The sequence below is a fragment of the Lepisosteus platostomus genome, chromosome 24 (genome assembly GCF_059453375.1).
Source record: "Lepisosteus platostomus isolate fLepPlt1 chromosome 24, fLepPlt1.hap1, whole genome shotgun sequence".
In the NCBI taxonomy this organism is placed as follows: domain Eukaryota; kingdom Metazoa; phylum Chordata; class Actinopteri; order Semionotiformes; family Lepisosteidae; genus Lepisosteus; species Lepisosteus platostomus.
In genome coordinates, this window is record NC_142634.1 from 12,818,037 (window position 1) to 12,842,231 (window position 24,195).

Genomic DNA, 24,195 nt, shown 5'->3' on the forward strand with positions numbered 1-24,195 from the left:
CCTTTCGGGCTTTGCGCTCTCATGATTTCACATGACACGGTCCTTCTGTAATGAAAACCTCCAGCTCCTCAGATGGAATATTGTACATCTGGACTCGCCTTTTCCTGTGGATTGCTTTCATCTCTAGAGAAAGGCAGCCGACAAATTCCTACATGTTTATACATACGGTAACCAAATCCAATTTTAAGAAAGTTGCTTTAACGCTTTCCAAGCCCCACAAAATTATAACATGCATTTTCGTTTTGATATTTAAAGTACCCCGATGCATGATAATATTTGTTACAACGAAACTGAATATCTTTTTTTTTTCCTTGTTTAAAGTACAGCTTTTGTCTTCCGTTTTCTATATAATCCCGGTAATAAATATAAGGTAATCCTGCGCTGCGTTTGGGGCTGTGCAAGACGACACCATGCACGTTGGACGATGTATGCTTTTTTCTTTTCCTCTGGATATTTTGTGTGCGTCAGTCGAGAATGATATCGCAGGGTTTTGTCCGTGGAGGGGGGGTTAAAAGGCCAGTGTTGCGATGTGTTTCAGCAGCACGACTAGAAACCTCAAGACGCTCGGCCGTTTGAAGTGCGGCTGTCCTGTTGCCATAGCAACGTTTACACAAAAGGACCAGGAACTGAGCACAGGGACTGGAGCGCAGGACGCAGGTTTCATTAGCAATCGCACTAAAAAAAAAAAAAAAAAACAACCACAACGTTCAATGTAAGATGGACGTTCAGTATTGCCGATTCTATCGCAAACGTTTTTGTTAGAAAACAAGTGGATCTGGCAGCTAGGCGTGTTTTTTTCGGAGCGGATCCAGCGGGTATCGGCAAGAGCGCGTCTGGGCTGATCCTTAAACTCTCTCCTTCACGTCGTGTGCCTGCTGAACTGTGGCTTTAAAACGAGCGGAAAGCAATCTGTAACTCTGCTTGTTTTTGCTCCGCGACGGTGTTTACACTGTGTTTTTGCTGTGTGATTTAATTTTCGAGCGATCGAGCATCTTTTGGAAATGCGCTGAAAAGGCACCGTGCTGTGCGCCAGAACAACGCTGATGCACTGAATCCGGATTTCCAGGTCACTCATTCACCGCAGTAACCTGTAGACTTGCCGGTCCATTTTTGACGCAATGTAATTTGTTTCAAGGCAAACAGAGTGTTTTAATCTTCTGAAAATCACAAAAACAAAATGCTTTAATGATATCGGTAATTGCGTTTTTGATTTGGGAGTACACGTTTAAGTAAATGTAGCCGACACTCAAATATATATATATCTCTCAAGTTTAAATCTAACAGCGCGACGTGAAATATGTTGTTTAAAGTAAGGTTAGGGAGACCGTCAGTCTGTTGTTCTGTGATCCACTCCCTGTTGTAAAATCTTTCTTGCTAAGACCTTCATATATTAGGCCTTTTAAATGTTCGCGATGTTTAAGTGTAAAATATTTAATTCGAAGTCTTGTTAGGCAGTTTGACAATCTTTGTTCCAAACCTCCTGTGCTACCCCAGCCAGACGCCAGCTCCGATTTCGGTACTTATAGTTAGTCCATGTCGCTTTTTCGGACTAGAGTTGCGCTCCGTGGACCTATCGACGCTTTCGGCGCAGCCTTGTAAGTAGTCATGTCGAGTAGCAGTCTGCCTCCTCTGGGGACTCTCCCCCACTGGTCCCGCGTCGTGAGCCTCGATAAAGCTCGTTACCCACGCCCTTTCCCCCGCGACCGCTTGCAGCCGCGGCCCCGTCTCCTCCCCTCCTCGCCCGGCGGCATGGAGTCCGAGCCCCGGCGCGTCACGGCGCTGGAGCGGGACCTGCAGTTCCTGCAACAGCAGCACACGGAAACCCTGGGGAAACTGCATGCGGAGATCGAACAGCTGAGACGGGAAAATAAAGGTGAGGACAGGCTGGTGTCGTCCTGGCTGCTTTGTCTAACGCAGAAATATACTCCGGTAAAAGCCATAATGTATACTTAGTATCAGCCCTTAAAATGTTTATGTCAAGTGAGGAATTCATATTTTAATTTTAAATGTCATATTTTCGCCATTTAAAAGTCTCCAAAAAAAACTTCATAATAATCTCTTTATACAAGAGTCGATCAGAATTTTATGGTGAAGTCTAAGGTTGTTTCTATACTTGTCTAGGACTCGAGATCTTTAAGCGTAAAGGGTTGTATGGAATGTGATCGTAGGGCAGTAGTCCTAACTTTTCCTACATTAAGAAAATAGGGTATTTTGCTGTTTAATTTTTTTTAAGAACACTTAATCTGTCAAATGGGTAGCCATTAAATTAGTTTTCCCAACCGTACGGTAAAGGGATTTCGCTTTATTAACAGCGGTCGCAAAGTGATGAAGCGACAATTTGCTGACAGACGTGATATCCTAGAAATGGGTCGCCTGGAAACGGCAGGTTAGGATTAAGAAAATGAAAGGACATTGTTTTGCTGAGTGAAGTGCAAAGGGTATTGATTTACAGTCCCTTCTAGTTCCCTCTCATCAATGACTCTTACCCCACCTAGAGTTTCCTATACGGTGCAGATCTGTATTTGCTATATTAAGGTATATACATATAGATGATGCTTTTGAGGTGGGCTGTGACACTTAGTTTTCACAAATAATACACTTTTGATTTACCGAGGCTGACTACTTTTTAAATAATTTTAAAATTTGCCCAACTTCTACAGCTCCTTTCATCATTCACAGTAAGAATGTTCTCTCTTGTTTTGTGGTAACAGATCTACAGTACAAGTTGATAATGGAGCCAAAACAGAGCAGAAAAGGTAAAACTGCAAATCATTCTAATTTTCTGAGATCTTCTGGAAGCAAATATTTCTATATTCTATAAATGGTGCAATTCTTTTGATATTTCATTTTCCATAAAGCATACATTGTACATTTTTAAAGATGGGGGTGATTAACTTTAGATTAGTTTTACTGTGCTTCAGAATATCAATACCCTTGCAGGGAGCAGCACAACCTCCAGTGCCAGTCAAAGTGGACACCGCCTCAGTCAGCAGCCATCAGGTGAGTGGGATTTCAAAACTGCTCTTCTAGAACCCCATGGGTGGCACCCTGTTTTATTGTAAAAAATGAGCTGCAGCTCTGGAAAAAAATGCCTATGTAGTGCCTATGCACTATTTCATTCTGAATCGTTAAGGTGATTTTGGATATCTGATGTGCTTCCTCCCAATCCTTGTCAGAATCCAGCCCCTCAGATGTTTTTAAAGGGACTGCAATATAGTGTGTGTTAATGCAAGACTGCCATTTTCTCTGTTGACGACTTTTCTACAGTTATAGCCTCAGGTTCCTCTAGGGGAGGAAATGGGCAGCAGCAAGCAGATTGCCAAGAGAAGAAAGGCATGTTTATAGAGCAGGCTGTGCACAAGTTGCAGTTACACAATACTATTTCAGAGGACACCTTCCACAGGTAACTATAACCAGCAGATCCCTTGCCAACTTCCACATTTTGTACAACAAACACACGGAGCTGAGAAGGGCAACTCCAATTTTGGATAGGCAAGATCCAGATCGTCTTAGTTCTTGATCAGTTTCTACTTTAAAAATAGTGAAACCTGCTACCAAGCCTTTAAAAATCTGGGGTTGTCCATTCCTTTCAGAGAGGAACAGTCATTTTCTACAACACACTAAAAGCCCAGATTAAACTTAAACAACCTTACGGTACCCACCACTCACAAATTAAAATTGCACTATTACTGTAACCAGGGTATTTGTTCTTCTAATTGGAAACCATTAATCAAATCATGGTTTTAGAATGGTCAAAATGTTTTAATTGTTAAACATCTTTAACTTGTTTTTGTGGATGGGCTTGCAAATGGGGAAAAAAAATAAAAAAAATAAAATTAGGTTAAAAACGCTTGAAGAAAAGCAGACATGTATAAAGATTTCTGTACAGCACCTGTTGTAACATCTTTAAGCTTTGCATACTTTTATAATATTCTCTGTTCAACACTGTAACAGTGAAAAATGTTTACAAATGGCACTCTGAGTATTTACTCTGCAAATAGTAGGTTAGTATCTGAAACTCTTTCTCGATACTGACAGCGGTACAGGAAGTGGTGGCGAGAATGAGGTTGCATGTGATGCCGCAGTATGCCCAGAACAAGACTTGAAAGGGGGTCTCATTACATCGCTGCAGCCTCTGAGAATTCTCAGCAGGCCCTTGCAACCACCTCGGGCCCCCACCCTGCAGGAGTGCGAGGTCATCATCCGTCAGCTTTACAACGCCAACAGCCTCCAGTCTCAGGAGGTGGGCAACACACAACTCCTCTTCCTGTCTAACAAGAGCAGGCGAAAACGGCAGAAGCCCATTTCTAAAACATTCAACTTATAATTAGCCAAAGACAGCTTTCCTACAGTGAACACTCCAACTTATTCTGGAGCAGGAATTTGACAATCCGTTTCAAACAAAGGCTCTACCATCAGTTTGAATCTAGTACATGCCATTTGTTTACTATGGCCAGGATTTCCTAAACAGCAATAAAACAATTGGTGCTCCTGGAGTAAAGTACAGATTAGGTCATTAGGGTCCTGCTGATTGGAAAACAGTGGAAAAAATTAAAGGGCTCATTGTGAATTTAAAATTGTTTTGCAATAGCTTGCTAAAAATGCTCAATGCTCTGCAACACTACCAATGATGATTTCTGCTTTCTTTCAGCTGTTACATTTGAAGTCTGTCCTGAAGGATATTATACTGAACAACAACAAAATTACTCCTGAAACTTACATTTTTACCAAGGCTTACTTGACAGGTACTTCCAGGTAAATCACAAAGTCGAACAGCCCAGTTAAATTTCCCAATTCAAGAAAATGAACTTCTACTTGCACATTTTCTGCTAATTATGCACTATTTTCTTTATTTTCCTCCAGTAGGACTGGAGAAACAGGAAGATTTCCAAAACTGTCACTTAAAACACTGCCAAAGAAAATGTAAGTGGAATAACTGGGTATCTCAGACTTTACAAATGTTTTCCCTGCTACATTTTCACCTGATATGAGCAGATCCCCACTATCAAAGACAAGCAGTGCTTATTTGCATACCTTTCAGTGTTACAACTGGGGAAGCCCCAAATGTAAAGCAAGGAAGTTATCATCACAAGAAAGAAAAAATGACTTTGTACTTTTATTTTGTTTGCCTTATTTAGCCAATAACTTGAGACATTCTCAAAACCTCTGTGTCAATTAATTATAACTAGACTTGATACTGTTCATCATGTTGCATACTGTACTGAAACACTCGCCTTTTACTCTTAAGTAGATAATTGCTTATTTTAACCCGTGTAACTTACCAAAACATATGTTTTATATAGTTAAGCACATTTTTGAAATAACCATTGGCTCCTTAATTTTGATTAATTCATAGGCACACATACATAAAAAGACCAGCTAATTAACATTTACCACTTTACCAAATTGAGAAAACCTGCAACCCCTGATTAGACTAAGAAAGCAATTATCCGGTGTCAAAGTCAGCTTTGATCCATTAAGATTAAAGTGAGTGTTTTTTATACGGATTGTGTTTGCAGCAAAAATAAACGTCAGAGTACCAAGTCTAGTAATTGCATTACAGCTGCATATGAAACTGCAGAGATAAATAGTTGGCTGCTAGACCAAGTAACAAAAAATGGCTTTATAATTAAAATTAAACTTGGTGAATGAAGCATTTCCTCTCTGAAGCTCGGTATGTATTGGAATACAAGCTTTAGATTCTTCTAGCTACAGGTTGTTTTAAAAGAGGCATGCATTCATTTAAGTGTGTTCAGTCCAGGTTGAGGGTAGTAAATGCTTTTCCTTTCACTGTGCAAGGCCTGACGCCCAGCCTTCTGCAGCAGAGAGGGTGATGCTGCCAGCCCTGAAACAGTCTCTGGGAACCAGCTTTGCCGAGAGGCAGAAAAGAACACAAGCCATGCAGAAGAACCGCTTACGAAAAGTTGTAAACTAAAAGACAGCTGAACAAAACATGCTTAATTGTCTTTATGTTTTTTTAGCGGCACAATATACTTGTACAGAGCACTTAAAATCGGAATTGATATAAAGATAAAATCTGCTTGATTAACAGTCTAACTCTCAGCTTCAGGGATACATGAATTATTGTGTGTTGTCTACAGTATAATTGTGCATATAATCAGCAAACTCCCTCATAAAAAGGAATTAATTTGAAACTGAACCGTTTGAGAGAACAAATGGTTAAAACTAATCGAGTTCCTGTAGTATTTTGTTATAAACTGATAAGGGAATTATACTTAGCACTTTAGAAATTTGCCATTTATTTCACCAACTGCATTAATCTTCTCCAATTGCTTTGAATTACTGTAATTACTACCAATAATGTCACACATTGGAAGTCAATAATAATGAACAGGAACACTGTTTTCAGCCCTGGCCAAAGAGCTGTTTTAGTGAATGTAAAAAGTATTTTATAGGAACTAGTTCAAACAAAAATCCCATTCCACAGAGAAAAAAAAAAACAGTGAAGAAGACAATGAAGAGTATGACTGAAATATGGGAAGAAGCCATTCTACAGATGAAAATTGTTTTTCAAAAATGGGCAGAAACTGCTCTAAAGTGAAATGTGTTTAAGCAACTTAAATCTTAAGAGTAAATAAAAACCAAAGTAAATGTTATGGCCCTGGAAGAATTGTACAAAAGAAGTCATTAACAGCTGAATACTCTGATGAATTCTAACTGTCTTTTCTACGGACTAGCTATTGATTTAATGCTTTTTAACATAGTGTTGCTTAGTCACTATTCCATAGTAGCCAGCAGAAAAAGCTGCGTGGGAGAGTCTATTCAGCTAGGATGACGTCAGCAGTACAGCACAACCGTTACTCAACTCCACAAAAAAGGTCCTTTTCCCATTTCATGTAGAGATGTAAAAACATTCCTCCTAAAATACACCGTCTCATATATTAAGAGATGGGTACACAAAAACAATCGCACCCCTGCACTTAGGAATAGGTATTTAAGTTAAGTAAATAACTGACAAAAAGGTTTATATAAAAATCTGAATACACACAGCAAACTGTAAAGCACTACATTTCCAATTGCTTCTTCTACAAGGAGTAATTTCTCTAGTCACTACAATGCCTCACCTACATTCACCAACGAGCTGACTGGTACGCACTTCCCCAGCCCTGGTCAATAAATCCTACTGGTCTTTATGAGCTGGTCTGGTTTGTGGAAGGTCTGGCTATACAAAACTAGGCTGCAGACAGGCATGCCTGCTTCACGCTCTGGGCCCATGTGTTCAGAAGCGCGGTGACAGAGTGCTTGTCAGGAAGCTGGAGCAGCTTGGAGGTCATGTTTCTGTGAACAGTTTGCAGGAAGGGGTTTGCATCTGCAAAGAGAAACGGTATTAAACGCAACCCCCACTGCAACATTAGTATTACAAGGTCATAACAGGAAGAGTGCTGTGAAAACAAACTACAGAGTCCAATTACATTAAATAATGAGGATCAAGGCCTAGCAGTTATTGATCACATATGAAACCTTATTTTCATCAAGAACATGTCACCTACAAAGTCACAGTGAAACTGTGAAATAATATCTCTTTTTATTATAATGCAAGCAAATTTCATTCTGTAAAACGCTTTGAGAAGCCACCAAGCTGTGATGATACAAAATCATTCCATAGTGACGAAGATCTTTTTTTTTTCCCCCACCCAGTTCATCTAAGATGTTAATTTATCCTTCACTCAACTGGTCAAAATCGCATTCTTTTCCACGTTTTTAGCCACTAAGCCAAATCCAACAAAACCTCCAGGACTGTAGTACTGCATGACTGGGATTATCTACTGTATATGTAGCAATGGGGAAAACTTCCTTTACCGTATTGCTGTGCATCATCTGCCCACTGTGGGCTCTGCTCAGGGTAGTCGGCTGGAATGCTAAGCTGAAGAGGCGGCACACTGGGAAGATGTTTATCATCTGGGTGAAAGAAAAAAAAAGCTTTTACAATTTTAAGCGCATCGTTAGCAACACCTACAATTCTGCACACACAAATTAAATATAAAAAATGTTTCTATTCAAAAAAATATTCTTAAACTCATCAAGAATATGGAATGTCAATTTTCCTTACCCAATTTACAGATTAGATGAACCGTCCCATTATTGCTGCAATGGGAGGGGTCCAGATTGACCAGGAATTTGGAATTTAAGCGCGCCACTTCCCCTTGCAGGATATTAGGGATCGTCTGCTTCTCATCGTCCTCGTATTTCCTCTTGCGAGTTGCAATCATTGGGCCCCTGTTTGCACGACAAGGTTCAGATCAGATTTGTAGACTAAAAAGGTCTGGAAACAAAGATTACCCATATTAATACTACAAACACCTACAGATACAGCAAGATTTAAAAAAAAATAAAAGAAATTCCCTTCATGCTGTTTTTAAAAGCTTACTGGTGGTTTCAGACAAGCAAAGCACATTCTCTTTAGTAGGAACGGTCATACAGCAACTCCTTTATTCTTTGAGAGTCACAGGCTTTATAAGCATCTAAAAAAAACATGACCTTAGCATGTCATTAATTCATTCAATGGAGTTCAGAAACAAGATTAAATGAAAGCCACAATTTCAGCTCTCTTCAAAACTAAATATTAACAATGCCATTTATACTGGAATCTCATCTGTTGCCAACTGATTTCAGTCAATAACCGTGCTGCTGCAAGGACCACTTTAAGCTAAAGCAAGTGGAAAAAAAATTAACGAGCACCAGAATTTAAAAGTGTGAGCAAAAAGGAAGGAAAACAAGGGTTCTCTTCAGGAGACACCACAGAGATTCTCACATGATGGGAGGCCCGTGAATTGCAGTCATGGCGGGGGCAAATGTACGGTAAAGTGAGTGGTTGAAGACCGGAGAGCGAATGTTGGCCATGACCACATCCAGCAGGGGCTGGCACAGGTACTGCTGTTTCGTGCTGGGCACCGGCGGGGGCGGCGGCGTGGGCTGGATCACGAAACAGAGGGGGGAAAAAAAACATTACAAATCTGCCGCACTACACCAAAAGGTTTGCACAAGACCAACACTGTGACACCTACCACAGCCATGTCATTTTTCAGTTTCTCCAGAGCGATTTCACACTTCTGCAGGGTTTTCAGTGGACAACTGCAAAAGATGTTAAGAAATTAAGGAGCTCTCCTAAAGGTATAGAAAAAAACATCACCCAAACTATTAACACAAAATGTTGAAAAGCTTGAGTATTGTGGAGGCTCAAGCTTTTGTACAGAACATTTAATCGTAAGCATTATAAAGGGTTATTGATTATATTCAGCTCACTGCCTAAAGACACTATAGACAGAAAAAACAATAGTCTCAATACATACCGCTTAGAAGGGTCAGTCAAGATATCTAACAAACTCTTCATCTTACTGAGATCTTTCTTCCTATCTGCAGAAAACAGAAGGTTGAGATTCTGTAGATGCAGAACTCCAAAATATTTAGAGACAGTCAAACATTTTAAATTTCTGAAAACTGAAATTCTCTTACCTTCATTTTTGTCTATTTTATTTATCATTCTCCTCAGAGGCTCGATATATTTGGAGAGCTGTTTGAGTTTCTCAAGGTACTGCTGTTCCTCTGTCTGAGATGAGCTGGCAGGACTCATGACTGAATTGGGATTGCCTTCCGATGGAGACAAAAAAATTAATGAGTTCAACCACATAAATATGTTTTGAATGCTAGAACTGGCAAGGTCATGATTTTCATACAGCCCTTTCATACAAAATGTCATTTTTAACATAGCTAATAGTTACAATGTTATCGGGAATACAGGTAATGGACAAAAAAATAAATAAAATGAGGTAAATGAGGGACACCAAGTTTATTGAAAGAAATGGCTTCCCTACAGGTGTGAAACAAATATTAAGCAAGTGATATCCCAGCATGCTTACGGTCAAATATAAAAACACTGGACAGCCCTAGAAGCTTGTAATTGTGGCCAGCATGACCTCAGCAACTTTGAAAGAGAGGTGATTGGTGTGGTATTAGGCGCTTCAGTGACCAAGACAGCTTAGCCTGCTGATGTTTCATGAGCAACAGTGTGTAACATGATGTCAGCATGCAACTTTGAGGGAAAGACCACAACAGCAAAGGACAACAGTGGGCAGAAGCACATACTCCAAGATGATCTTTATGCATGAATTCAAAGTGCAAGACAAAAACAGACAAGTCTGCAGACTTGCAAATTTCAACCTACAGCATGAGTAGCCAGTTTAATCAAAAACAGACCACAGAGCACAACATAGAGTGGAACACCACAGAGAGGTCTGCCCTTTACTAACAGTACTACAGGCCTGCAGGTGCCAGGGAAGAAAGCAGGCATTCTGACCCAAGAGAGCCCTGGGTTGACTGATCTTAATTTTACCGCTAACAAATCCTGGGCACAGTTTGCTAAAGACATTACCCATGCTGAAACTCCTGGATTCATGGAGCCTTTTTGTAAAACATTTCAAGATTGTTAAAATCCCTGTCTGTCTGTTTATCAATTTCAGAGTAGGAAGGCCCCATTTTGTAACAGCACTCCCCTGGGAAGCAGCTATACCTGGCGTGTTCAGGGGGCCAGGTGAGGGAACGCCAAAGTTCTGTGGAGTGCGCGCTGTGACAGGGCTCTGAGAAGGCTGGGGTGAGGGGCTGGGCAGGAACCCCCCTGGTGATGGAGCTGGACCAGAACTAGAACACAAGCCCAAAAAAAGACCATAAGCTTCTGTCAGCACAGACAAAATCCGATCAGTTCACTTTATTTGTCATATGCACAAGTGTAATGAAATGCTTTCTTGCATGCATGCTCCAATACCAAAGACATTAAAAGAATCACCAAAATCACAGAACAGCAGCAGCAGCAACAACAATGTTAAATAACATACAACTTAAAACATCAGTGTGAGCCAGTGGTAGGGGTACAGTTCAGTAATCTGACAGCATGTGGGAAGAAACTGTCTCTGAATCTGATGAGGTATAATGTGGAATTTCAAGTGCACTTGTACTGTATGTACAAAACACTGTAAAACTAAATTAACAAATAGATCCTAAAACATTTAAACCTGCTGGTTTTCATTCCAGCTAAGCTCGGTTACCTAAATGAACCCCCCAGTGACGGAATAATAGGAATTTTTCCAGTTCCTCAGTTTCAGATGTTGCTTGTTAATGAAATGTACTTTTAAAGGAAAAACCTTGACATATTCCAGTCAAGCAACGTTTGAACTACAATTTAAATCAATACAGAGCTTGGCCGGAATGAAAAACTTCAGGTATGGGATACCCAGGAGCAGGGATGGGAATTCCCAGTCCAATGCATCACTTAGAACAAAATGGCATCCCAAACATTTCATTTTTACCAATTCTATGAAAACCAAACCTTCTGCTCTCAAAGCATTCAAAATCCTGTTCTCGTAAAACAGATATCATGTATAATTGACTGTGTCCATGTTATTAACCTATACATACAGAATATCCATAATCCATAAATGTGTCCAAGACAGGACATGAGGAAAAAAGCATACAAGTGACCTTGACTTAAAGAAAATATTTCAGATCCGTCTCATTCCTCTTTTCGAAACTCCGTTTGGCAATAAAGCCCTTGCACTGACGTCATCAACATCGGTAAGGCAAGCTGGCAAAAGCCATGGTGCCTGTGCGTACCTGACGGAGTTGGGCTGAGACGAGGGGGGCTGCGGAGACGGCTGTGGCTGGGGGGGAGGAGGCATCGACTGGGGGGTTTGCACCTGCTGGACCGGCGAAGGCGACGACATCATGGTCATTCCGCCCTGGGTGGCACGGAAACAAAACACGGGAGGAGTCACTGGGCAGCACGGGCCACAGCGTTGTCCGAGGAAGAGCAGAGTCCAGCCACACCAGGGGACAGGAAACCGACAAAGCTTTGCAGGAGAAGGCCGTGGTTTAAACCAAGCGAGGAGGAAAAGGGCTTCGAGAGCTCTCGCGTCAGCAGCATGCCTTGCAGCTTGAGCCGTTTCGCTGGACAAAGTGGACACAACAGAGCTTCTTTGAGGAAGAAAACAAAAACCATACCTCGTTTTCAAGAAAGTCAGCTAAATATTTATACACCACCCTCCAATTTACATGTTAATTTTATTCAGACAGCCTTGAGGCGAAAATGTTTCAGTCTTTAATGCAACCTTAAATGGGAGAAAAAGTGATCCACAAAGATAGGCACAAGTTCTGATACAAAAAAATCACTCAAAGTCACCTTCACCAACAGTCTTTAACCACTATGCATTTTTATTGCAAAACTCAGCACAATCCTAAAACTGAAGCCCAATCAGCAGTGACAGGCCAATCATATGAACCACCCAAAGAACAGACCTGACTCCACAGCACCGTGCAATAGCTTTAACTGAACTTAAGGCAAAGGAGCTCTCTCACACCCAAGTCCAATTTTCAAACGGTAAGAAATCAATCCAAGTCAAACACTCACTCCATGGACTGGGGAAAGCACTGTAGGAAAGTAGCAAAGAAAACTTTTAATCCGAGAGGTGCTCTGCCAGAGCCAGGAAACCTAAAAGACTTTGTGGCATCCATGGGTCCTCACACAGATGTCTGGATGCTGCAGTGGACTCTGGTGTAAATACCTGTGGCATTTGCTGTCCTCCGAGACCAGAAGAGTTTGGAGGCAGTGTGGAGGCTGGGGTGACGCGGGGTAACCGGGGCTGTATCCCACCACGGACCATAGTAGCGGACATCATCTTGGAGGACAGAGGGACAACAGACATGTAATAGCAAAACAAGAAACGCAGTGCATCAGCAGGAATGGAAGAAAGCACATGCATGCATCGGTATGTCCTTTACATCACACACACAAAAAAAAAAGTAGGCACGCTCATACTGTATGCACAGGTCTGAGAGGGATTTGATTAGTTAGTGAATATGAAGTGATGCTTGTTGTAGCTCCTGGGAAAAATGGCAGCTTTTTTGGTCATGACAAACTATGGATTCCCTGCACACGAGATTTCATGCAGTTAAATGCACAGGGATGCATTGTACTAAACCTGAGCATTCTCCTAAAGCTTTTATATTTAGAGATTTCTCATAAATCTGTGGAAAAGTATTTAACAACAGACTGTAAATGTCTCAAAGATGAGACATCCATTTCCTCTGGCGACTAAAGTTATTACAAGTAAACATTAAGATACTGTACTGTTAACTTTTATAACTTGAAGACTCACTAAAAATTCCACATTATCTTGGAAAAAAATAATTTACCTTCATTCAGATTTGTTGTGAAACCAAAAATGTTATAAAGTTACATTATGCAACTAAGTCACCTGTTCTGTGAATGACTAATAAAGCTTAAATGATCAGAATGATACGACTACCTTTTTTAAAAAATGTATGCATGTGCTTTTAGTTAAAAAAAGAGCAACAACTAAAAAATAAAAAAAAAGACAGGCCTACATCGGAATTAGTTTATATTAGCAACAAAAAATGCAGTGATCTTTTGCAAACTCCTGGCACTGAAAAGAGGCGATTAAACACAGGCAGGCATGCAGCAGCAGCATCAGGCATTGTTATACACACAAAAAATGAGAAAGATTCACATGAAGCAGAAATGCCATGAAGCGTGGCAGGAGAAATCCACTCGCTCCTCGTATGATCCAAAGGATCTCCACTTCCCATGTTCCTCAAGTGGGAAATGCAACGGTTTTAAGGCCCGAGAGACACTGCTGACAAAATACCTTGGACCAAAAACCCCTGCAAAGGCTTCAAGGGTAAGCTGAATCTCTTGAACTGGTACACTACTGCAACCCCTTCACAGGAGCATCCATGCCTGCACCACACAAGGTGAGCCACTGTAAATCTTCACCTAGATCTAGTGGTAAATTTGTCATTTTCAGGGGTGCAGCAGGAAAAACTAAATTGGATGAAGGAAACCGGGATCGCAGGATGAAGAGACAACTTTGCAGGGTCTCACTTCTCTCAGATCACGGTATCGGTTCAGTCACCAGCATGAAAAGCTGAAATTCGACTCCCGAAGAGAGGCCGCCCCGCCTTATAGTGATCAGTGTGAAACGGAGAGAACTTCCCATTCTTGTGAGCTCAGTTCATGGGAATACAAGGTGGAGATCAATACACGTGAGCTGGATTTCATCAAGAAAACAAACCCCCTTACATTCCAATTAAAATACTTCAAAGCGGAACTGCCATCATCTTTCTTTTATGTCCTCCACATCCCACAACATCCCAAAATTCCTTTCAGATTTACCCAGACAACAGATGACATTTTTTAGAACACTGAAAAAGGGGGTGGTATATTTTAAGCACTGCTTGGCTAACAGGAATTTTGCTCAGTCTTTTCGTTTCCACAAACCTCCCTTCCTGAGACTCCAACCCAACTACAAAACACATGGAAAGTGATTCATTTGTTTATTCAAACTGACCAACCCCCCAATAAAAGAAAGCACTGAAGCAATAGAGGACACTGCAGGTAATCACAATACACACTTCGGGGTGAAGGCTTAAACAGATGGGTCTGTCCATTGTTGAAACAGAGCTATTCTGACAATGCTTTAAAAAAATGATACTTTCATCCTTACAGAAAAAGACAGAAATCATCTCTTCCTTTAATTTACAGTAGTACAGCACATGCTCAGAGTTGTCAACATTAGAACATAACTGCAGAATTTACATTGACTATACATCATGAAAGCAGAAATATACACGCTTTCAAATGAGAATGGCAATGTATTCAAACCAGCGTGATCGAGTTTCCAGCACTCTTATAAGATTCTTAAACATTCAATTTCAGCTAGGGAATCCTACAGATAATCTTGTAACCATGAGCAGTTTCCTAAAATAATAGTTGGGAGATTTTGTATGCCAAAGTATGCAAAAATGTCATGGCATCAACAAGAAAAACTGTGCAAAAATGGAAAAAAAAACTGTTATAGACAGGAGTATTAGATTTCAGTGTTAAAGGTGGTGAAGAACTAAATACTTTAAAATCTAGAAGTTCAAATGCTGTTTTAGTTTCAGGATTCTGAAGGGAGACTAAAATATTACAGAAAGTCATAACCGAAATATTGTTTGAATTGCAAAACTGAAAAAGTGAGTAACCTGTATATTTTTTATCTCTGGTTACATGAAGAATTTCCCAAAAGAATTTAGAGGACAAATATTTTCTAGAAAGGTGGAAAGTTAGATGCTACCTCAAACGTAAAAAGTTTTTAATGCTACTTTAGAAAATGATAAGATTGCACCATAGTCATCATGTCAACAACAATATTTCATTTTGAGCTATGAAAACTAAGCATTACTCTTCTTAAAGAACCTCTAAAAAATGTCCATTGTTTGGCATACCTTTGTCCATCACTGTATCGGACACTCATGATTACCAACACAAACGAATACAAATATAAAATTCCTCATAAGAGAAGAGGGAGGGACACGAAATCAAAGAAGACAACTCAAGAACTACAACGCTGTATCCCTCTTGCCGCTTGCAGTGATGGGTACAGACGCATCATCACAAAGAAAAGCTTTAAACTGCTTTCACAGAGAGAAAGAAATCTAAAAAAACAGTTAAGTTTCTTTTGCCAACAAATCCATGTGTAACAAAATTTAAAGCCAACAGTAACCCAATTAAACCATGCCAATAAACGAGCATGCATTCACCCAAGGCCTTCACCAGTCCAGTCCCATGTCTCCCTGGTTGCCCATCTTACCTGCCCAGGAGCTCCTGCTGTCAGCTGGGCCTGCACCACCTGCTGGGCCTGCTGTGCTGCCTGCTGCTGAGCTGCCTGTTGTGCCGCCACCGCCTGTTGTTGCTGCTGCTGCTGCTGCTGTTGTTGTTGCTGCTGTTGCTGCTGCTGCTGCTGTTGTTGTTGTTGTTGTTGCTGTTGCTGCTTGTGGGCCAGGGCTAAAGCCTGCTGCAGAACACGAGTGCAGAAATGGGGAGGGGGGAAAGTGTCAATGCAAAAGGTTATCCATAACCCTGAAAAGCTGGGTTTAAAAAAATCTGTAGGGAACTTGTCAACAGATCACATGTAGCTGCCTTGAAATAAATCCCTATGCAACCCACCGAGGACACAGGAAAACGAACTCTGACTTCTACTAGGGGCATTGGTCAATGCAGCATTACTCAGCCCTATCCCAGCAATACCTTCAACAGTCATGGCTACAGATAGAGAGAACCTGATGCATCAAGGAAGCACAGACTATATATTTCTCAAAGCATCTCAGGACTTGAATTCTGGCCTCTGGGTTCAAATACTATGTTTATATTGAGTGCATTATCCTACAGGTAGCATTCTAAAGGAAGCCTGATTTGCTAGGTGAAAGGTAAGAAGGGAACTAACATTTTTCCAACAATGTCTATGCTTAAGGCTGTAGTTCTGTTTACTTTCAAGCTTTCATCTGGATTTATAAAACCAGCTGGTCTTCTTAGAAATTTGTCAGTTGAGGACTGGAGAATGCTTGACCCCCTAATTCAGAAAACATCTTATAAAATAGCTTAGCCATCACTCACATTAAATGCTCTAAGCTTTACCTGCATGGCCTGAAGCTTTAGGTGATGCTGCTGATTTAGGGAACTCAGAGGGACCTGCTGCGCTTGTATCTGCCCCGTCAGAGATGGCTGGGGAACCACGGCCTGTGGCTGGGACTGAGATGCCATCTGATTGGGCTGCTGCTGAGCAGCTTGCTGTTGTTGCTGTTGCTGCTGCTGTTGTTGTTGTTGTTGTTGTTGCTGCTGCTGCTGTTGTTGCTGCTGCTGTTGCTGCTGCACCATTTGTTGCATCTGCTGCTGTAAGGATGGAGCCTGGGCCTGGTGCTGGGCCTGGTGCATGGACTGCTGCACCTGTTGCTGAGCCTGCTGCTGCTGCGCCGCCTGCTGTGGGAGTAGGTTTTAGAGAAGCAAAAGGAGGTAGAATAGACATGGCATCAGTGTAAGGCAACAATTTATCCCAAGAGTCAGCAAATTAAAAAGTAGAAAGCAGTGTACCAAACAGATCAACAAATCATTATTGAAAAACAAATAGGATGCAGGTAAAGAAAAGGCAATGACCTGCAAAGCACAGATTAAAAATGATACCGGACAGGCCAAGAGAGAAAGAAAGGAATATTGAAATGTAAGACAACAGCAAAAAGAAGCTTTAGGGAAGTAAAATGTATCCAACAAAAAGATGAAAAATTTTGCAGATGACTTAACGAGTACTTCACTCTGCTATTCATTTAGGAAGTAGATAGGCCCCTGGCAGAATAAGGACTTTATTAAACAATAATAATAATAAACAGTAATAGCACAGAAAAGGCAAACATGTTTGAGGTACTAGAACTCAAGATGCATCTCGAGGGCCTGAGGGCATCTTACCAATTGTACTCAAGGAAACAAGACATGTTATTCAAAAACAAGTCTTCCAACAGTCTCTCAGGTCAACGTACACACTGGAGAACAGCTAATGTAGGGCCCATCCCTAAAAAGGGAGACAACTATCCCAAGTCATGTCCCAGGCCCGGACTACCTGCTGCTGTTGGAGCTGCAACTGGGCTATCTGCTGCGGCTGCTGTTGCATTCTGGACTGAAGCATCTGCAGGGAGAGATTGCAGAAAAGGCAAAGTGCTTTAGATTATGTACAGAGTTTGTTTTGCAAAAAAATAATGTTAACTTTTACATTTATAAACAATAAATAACTAACTTTCTGTATATAGATTTTTTCCTAAGCTTACCAAATGTACATTAAGAGTCGCCAAAAAGGTTCATCTAAGTTGTCGATAGCCGAAGTCATGACACGTGTAACAATGACTAAATAGTGAGGTGAAGCAAAGTGTCAATTTTTACATAAAGGAACAAGTAAAGGTTTATTCCATGCTGAAAAGAGAAGAAAAGTAACAACGTTTCGGCTGTGAAGCCTGCTTCAGGTGTGTCATGTTTTATGTCAGTGTTTTATGTAGCCCATCCCAGTCTGAAAGCACTGAATGTTAGCTCACTCAGCCCTTCAGTCTCCTTTCCAGAAACAAAGACCATCTAGTTGTCTCATATGTGCACCATTGAACCATCCACTACACCACACCAGCTCACAGAAAAACACCACAGCGAAACAGTCCCTTGAGTTACCAGCAAATGGGGCAATACAAATGCAGAATGCCCAGATCAGCCTAACTCCTATGGCAAAGGGTGAATTGTATTATACCAGTGCTATGACAATCGTGGTCATGCTTGAAGACACTGTCCAATGTATTCAATCAGCTGTACTCCAAACAAGGAGTAAAGCTGAATAAAGAAAAGAGAAGGAAAGTACTCTCAGTGCAACAGGATTGAACTGGTAATGTAAGTAGGTAAACCCTCTTACCTGTTGTGATTGGTTTTGTTGTTGCTGCTGCTGGTTCTGCTGCTGAAGTTGTTGCTGTTGCAACTGCTGCTGTTGCATCTGCTGTATCTTGATCATTTGTTGCTGCTGCTGGTGGAGCTGCTGTTGCTGGTGCAGCTGCTGGGTTTGATACTGATGGAACTGCTGCTGCTGCATCTGCTGCATATGGATCTGGGTTGGGCCTGCAACAACACAGAGGGTGAATGACATGGCAACCACATGTGCAAACAAAAAAAAAAATGTATATACAAAAGTTAATCAAAACTGAAAGTGCTATCTAGTTTAGAATAGTTCAGTCTAGGACAGTTTCAAAGAGTGGCTCAAGCACCTTGTTAACCACTAACAGCACATCTGTCATGGTCAAAAGGCTGCTCTTCTTCAGGATTTTTTTAATTCTCTTATGATGGGCAAAGTCCAGTCCAATCACAAAACAAGAATGATCTCAGCCACTGTTGTGGCCTCCTGGGTACTTGCAGGCATGTGACATTAAAAAGGGACTCAAAGGTGGGCAGGTTAGAGGAGTTTGATTGCACTCTCCTTCGTTTCCCGTGTGCAGTCACAGGGTTCAAAGCTGTTGCACACAATTGACTATTCCAAATAAGGTATATAGAACACGAATGTTGTGATTGTATTAAATCTCAAAAGCAGTCTTTAGCTGGAGTATTTAGGTTTTAATTGCATTGTCTGAAACCCAGATTGTTTTGATATTGTACCTTGTACATATGAGTCATATGCTTTATGTACATGACCTTGCACTGTACCACCCCACGTCAAATCTACCTCTGAAACAGGATCATTTTAGCACCCTGGATAAACTACCGATACTCTTTTTGAAATGACAAAAACAGAAATAAATCACTTTGGATGTTCTGTATCTCCATGAATAGGAACATGTGTGCTTATAGAAATAAACAACACCTTGTATGCCATGAGGGGTCATTCCTGATGACCCCGGCTGTGGCTGCCCAGGCAGCATCTGGCCCAGGGCCGCCATTCCTTGAGGATGTGCTCCCAAGCCCATGCTGGCTGCCCCCCCTTGATTGCCACCAGTCAGGTTCTGGAGGGCATTCATGGGGTCTGCAAGAAAAGAGGAGGTCCATAAACGTTCCCCTGAATCTCTCCAAACAAAAACAAATACCAACCACTGCAAAGCTGCAAGTACCTTTAGAACAGTGAAGCGCAATGGATGATACTGAAGGCATCAATTGAATTAGTGAAGAAGCCTACTGCCTGACCATTAGCCTTCTGCTTCAGATCCACCATGGATCAGAAAAAACCTGGACCATTGTACTATTAGACCTCAACACACAGTCACATCACTATGCACCACCGCAGTCTAGTAAAAAATAAAATATTTATTTTCTTATCTACACTAAAAAATGAAATCCTACCACTACAACAAATTGCAACAAATTAGCAAAATTAGTGGGGAAAAAAGTTTATGAAGCGTGTACACATTTTGCTGATCTCACATGGTTTAGGTAAAGTAAGCTAATTAACACCTGACATCAACAGGCTTAATCAATCGAGTTCTTCTGTCATAATCATAGGCTAGTAACATGCCATAGCTGGAAACCTGGACAAGTTCATTGGTCTCTAAACAAAAATGATAAAACAACTTCCAAAATACAACATTCACTTTATTTTAATAAAAGCCCGCCCACAGAAATAGTGAAATATTTATTCTCATGCACAGTGCATCTTAAACTTACCAGGTCCTTGTGCCTTCTTATCTGGAAAACAAAATTAAAGGGGCATTAAGCTTATACACCTTAGTTCTCCCCCCAAACAAAAGCAGGAGTTTAAGGAGGCATAGACACTTATTTTAGCTTTAAGGCATATCTGCCCACTTTATGCTCCGTCTGCCCCATTCTTTTTTGTGACGTTGTACCCTCACACGCCCTGCACCGGACTTCACCGCGCCTCTACCTATCTCGGCCTGCGCAGAAAACTCAACTCTGTAATTCTAAGAGTACACTTACACGAGGTCAGAAGACTTCCACTCTTGGCGGTGAAATTCATCAAAGAAAACTTGTATATACTTTGAAATGGGTGTTATTGCGTCTGTACGTGGGAATTTAGTCTGGGAGCAGGTAGCACAACAGGAAACCCAAAACAAATCGAAAGTGTCTCTTAAAGAAGCAGTAGCTGGACGGCCGCCAGCCTGTTCCGTGAACGCCTGTCACCAAGGCGCCCTCTAGTGGTCGGGAGGAGAGCTGCTCTTCCTATCCGCCTCTCGCCAGTGTGAACGCGACATTCTAGACCCCTAACACGTACGTAATAGTACACTTCTTAGTAATAGTTAATAAAAGGAAACAAATACAATATAAATACAAAAGTATTGTCATATAGCAAGAGCTCAGTCGAACTATTCCTTCTTGATGTAGGGATTGTACCTACCTAATACACCAAGAAGAGGAGAAAACCATTTTAAAAGTTATTGTATGTATTCAAAAAAATCAATTGAGACAGGTGATTCTAACACTACAGAACACCAGGTCTAAAGCTAAAGTAGGGTCACACTCACACCTCCTTTTATCCCCAGATTCAGTGATGCAAACAAGACATTATACAATATCTTCTGTGTTTTTGCTTACACTACTGCTTTGCTAAAATAAACAATGTTCTTTCAAATACTAGTTATCAAATCCATTCAAGTTATTTATCGTAGTTACAAGAAAAGAAAAAAAATCACAGTACCAACAGTTCGATCTTAATCGCAAAACAAAGTTAAAAAGAATGTGATGTACTTACGAATGTCTCGGAAGTGAATAATCAGCCTAGCTACTAGGGACAGGTATTCATCCTATTGGAAAGAATTTTATGATCAGTTATTACAGTTTCTTACAAAATATTTTTAAGATTCAATACAGGAAAAAAAATAAATACAAAATTCTAGTCCAACTAACCTGAGAAAAATGAGTGTCATGAAAACAGACCTTCCCCACTAGCAATTTGTTTGGCTCTGAAATACCTATAGTATATGACTGTACTAATGAATACATGAAAATCAGGTTTACAGGCTTGACACCTTCCTCTCATTTTTCTAACATACTTCCTTACTAGCAGTAATCAGGTGCTCTGGGTAGCTTTTTCCATACATCAAGGTCCCTTTCGGTGGTCAATATTGCGCCAGAGACTGGCAACTTGCTCCTCGTCTGTATATCTTTGTCTGTTTCGTGTTGTGGGCTTTTTGTATCCAGGTGGTGGTGGTGGAGGGGAGTCCCCATTACCTGTAAAGCGCTCTGTGGAGTGGAGTGTCCAGGAAACAGCTATATAAGTGTAAGCAATTATTATTATTAATGATCATTTGTGGACCTTGGATCAATATATTTTTATTAACATTTCATTGCACTAGTGCATGACAAAATAACTGAACTTTGTTGACTTCTCTTCTTAAGACTACTAATGTCATACGTTTTCAACCAATTCCAGCAATGTCTATTTTGTTTTATACTACCCTGACACAATATACTAAAATATTTCATGTAATATTCAATTTTAACATGACATCTCTTACTTTTTGATTCGGTGCAATTAATTAATGCAAGCTGTATATATATACACATCTTAACATCGCTCGCTTTTTTACTGTTTCCCTATATTGCCTAGATGAGGGAAAATCTCAGCGCAAATGCCAAAATCGTTTCCACAAGTGCCTTCGAGTTCAATATGCTGATGTTTTGACCACACTTTCCCCTTGAAAAGATAGAGGAGAATGAAAACCCGTTTCTGTGCAGCAGTGAAGTTAAACAGCAAGCGCCTTAAGTCCGCAGTCTTACTCACCCGCGACTTCGCCTTCATAAAGACATGATTTTCCATGTCGTTGCTGGTCTTGGCATGAGCGGTGCCTGCCTTCCTCATCGCATCTTCACTGCAACAGAACGATGCTTCAGAAACTTCCAATCTTAGCATTGTCATCTACATTTCTGAATTTGTTTCTGCACAACGATTAAAATATTTTAAGAAACCTGGCGACAGGTAAACGTCTGTGGCTCCACAACCGTTGCAAGAATAAGACCCAGTATCGCATATAACGAACGCGTTATGTGAAATTTTGGTTACGAGCACAAGTAAGCCTATCCTGTTACAAACTATCCTTTCGTCCGTTATGAGGTTTTTCCGTTTTTTTTTTCAGAGCAGCCACACAACATTCAGATACATTCAACTACCGTGGCTACCTTATCATTCAACGAACCCGAGTGTGAAAAATCGAGTTTTTACTGGGCACTTTTAATGGGAAATCGTAGTTAACGCAAACCAGAAAACCCTCTACTCAGGCAAATCAACTCCTGTAGCATAAATCGGGGCTTTGTGTCTGACGTCTTTTTTTAACTCTTCCGTGCCTTCAACATGCTGGTTTTTCCCCCACCCCGGATCGTACGTTTAACACAAACCAAAACTAACAAGCTATGTTGTTAAGTACGTACACAGCTGCATCGATACAACGACCCGCTAAACCCGAGTGCCGCCCCCGGCCAAATCACAGCTCGCACCGCTGAACGCAGAGCAATCCACCGTGTCTCCCCGCCTCCAGCCGGCACGACGCTACGCAGCACCGAGGCTGCATTTACGGCCTTGGCGTGCGACTCCCCCCCTCCTCCTCCTTGAACTCGGAGCCCAGTCTGTCACAGCCAGTGCCCCCATTTCTGACTTCGGGTACGCGCTGCCCAGACGGGGAAGCAAATCTTACATCTGTCCGACTACTTTCTGTCGGAAGGCGAGGCTCCTCCAGTCGCTATCCGGCCCCGGCACCTCCATGATCCGCCTCGCCTGTGTGAGACCAACAGGGCGCAATGCACTGTGGGACCCGAGCGCCACAAACCTGGAGTGGCCGGTTATTGCGAGGGGCTGCGTTCGCCACGCTTCTGCCCCGGCGAGCCTGGCTGCAGCCCTGAGTCAGCGGACACATCGCATCACACTTCGCAAGATGTACCACAGGGAAGGGGTGGATGGGGGGGTGGGGAGAACATTTGTTTCTGGTAAATCATCTATTAGTAATGGCGGGTGGGTATCCCTCTCACAAAAACAAAATTGTGTAACGTGACTCCCTCCTGTCGTGCTTGTTAGATGGAAATGCAATATTATTACATTTCACGGAAAAACGGGGGGCAATAAGACAAAATAACACCATTGATCTGTGTAAAAATGTAAACGTATTGGATGGTGTTCTGATTTGTAATGACCTCTGGCAGTGATTTGCTGTGTGTACTTTTCTTTTGATAACTTTTCTCCTCTGTATGACTCGAGGTTCAATAAAAGTTTGTGTGTGTTGCGGGGGGCGGACAAAGTCTGCGCAGCTGCAACTGTATGGTGCAAGTGCTGGTTCTGGGATTTTTCTGGGATCAGAGGCACAATCAAATATTTCTGACACTGGAAACGAGCTGGTGCTGGTGCTGACCTTTCCCCCGCCCTTGGAAGAGGTAGCCCAGGCCTGGGACTGGAAAATATTGTTCAACAACAAGCAGATAGAAAGATAATGAAAAGTATTAACTTCAAAAGCTGAAAACATGCCTTGATACTGTGAGCTTAAGGAATTCCTTATTACATTACAATACACCCTTGTCACAATGATGACGTTCCCATCACAACAACAGCATTTCAATCATTATATACTGCCCATTCAATAGGCATTTACTTCTTATAATTATAAGGCATGATATAAAGTTTGTTAGCCTATATACAATAATATATCCCCACAACTTTAGTGATGAAAAACACACCTTTCATTGGTGCTGTTGTATTGGCCTCCAATGCTTCTGAAAATAGCAGAGCAAAATCAGCATAATATAGAGAACAGTTAAATAAGCCTTAATTGGACATGTCACGGGATATAATAAGGAAAAAACAATATCAAGTAAAAGGACTTATAAGCAGTCCTGGCAGTTCC

At 41.3% G+C, this 24,195-nt stretch overlaps 2 protein-coding genes across 6 annotated transcripts; one reads left to right on the forward strand and one right to left on the reverse strand.

Moving 5' to 3' along the window:
- Positions 1-378: 378 nt before the first annotated feature.
- On the forward strand, positions 379-5,956 carry ccdc74a (coiled-coil domain containing 74A). 4 transcript variants are annotated; one of them, XM_088618543.1, is made up of 9 exons: positions 385-1,595; positions 1,714-1,873; positions 2,712-2,756; positions 2,941-3,000; positions 3,268-3,403; positions 4,039-4,243; positions 4,652-4,755; positions 4,864-4,923; positions 5,800-5,956. In XM_088618543.1, the coding sequence occupies exons 2-9, from the start codon at positions 1,750-1,752 to the stop codon at positions 5,933-5,935; spliced, it is 870 nt and encodes a 289-aa protein (XP_088474669.1). In that variant the 5' UTR covers positions 385-1,595; positions 1,714-1,749; the 3' UTR covers positions 5,936-5,956. The 4 variants fall into 4 exon arrangements, with proteins under 4 accessions (XP_088474668.1, XP_088474666.1, XP_088474669.1 ...); XM_088618544.1 differs by having other exon boundaries at positions 386-712; XM_088618542.1 differs by having other exon boundaries at positions 379-1,873; positions 4,867-4,923.
- Positions 5,953-23,216, reverse strand: med15 (mediator complex subunit 15). Of its 2 annotated transcripts, XM_088618538.1 has the most exons (19): positions 22,999-23,214; positions 22,092-22,179; positions 21,060-21,111; positions 20,018-20,038; positions 19,224-19,382; positions 18,288-18,487; positions 17,460-17,525; positions 16,487-16,828; positions 15,663-15,866; positions 12,573-12,686; positions 11,626-11,750; positions 10,529-10,656; positions 9,475-9,609; positions 9,312-9,375; positions 9,027-9,093; positions 8,774-8,934; positions 8,072-8,238; positions 7,822-7,920; positions 5,953-7,330 (listed from the first exon to the last, which is right to left on the reverse strand). In XM_088618538.1, the coding sequence occupies exons 1-19, from the start codon at positions 23,064-23,066 to the stop codon at positions 7,194-7,196; spliced, it is 2,397 nt and encodes a 798-aa protein (XP_088474664.1). In that variant the 5' UTR covers positions 23,067-23,214; the 3' UTR covers positions 5,953-7,193. The 2 variants fall into 2 exon arrangements, with proteins under 2 accessions (XP_088474664.1, XP_088474665.1); XM_088618539.1 differs by lacking the exon at positions 12,573-12,686 and having other exon boundaries at positions 22,999-23,216.
- Between the last annotated feature and the right edge of the window lie 979 nt (positions 23,217-24,195).

Bases quoted from the DNA above. Each gene is read 5' to 3' on its own strand.
- ccdc74a (XM_088618540.1), top strand. From the start codon at position 1,606: ATGTCGAGTAGCAGTCTGCCTCCTCTGGGGACTCTCCCCCACTGGTCC. The intron at 2,757-2,940 runs GTAAAACTGCAA...ATACCCTTGCAG, and splicing joins GCCAAAACAGAGCAGAAAAG to GGAGCAGCACAACCTCCAGT. The intron at 4,924-5,799 runs GTAAGTGGAATA...TCACTGTGCAAG, and splicing joins AAAACACTGCCAAAGAAAAT to GCCTGACGCCCAGCCTTCTG.
- med15 (XM_088618538.1), bottom strand. From the start codon at position 23,066: ATGGAGGTGCCGGGGCCGGATAGCGACTGGAGGAGCCTCGCCTTCCGA. The intron at 12,687-15,662 runs GTAAGATGGGCA...CTGTCCTCCAAG, and splicing joins CAGCAGGAGCTCCTGGGCAG to ATGATGTCCGCTACTATGGT. The intron at 9,610-10,528 runs GTATAGCTGCTT...CTCCATCGGAAG, and splicing joins TGGCCCCCTGAACACGCCAG to GCAATCCCAATTCAGTCATG.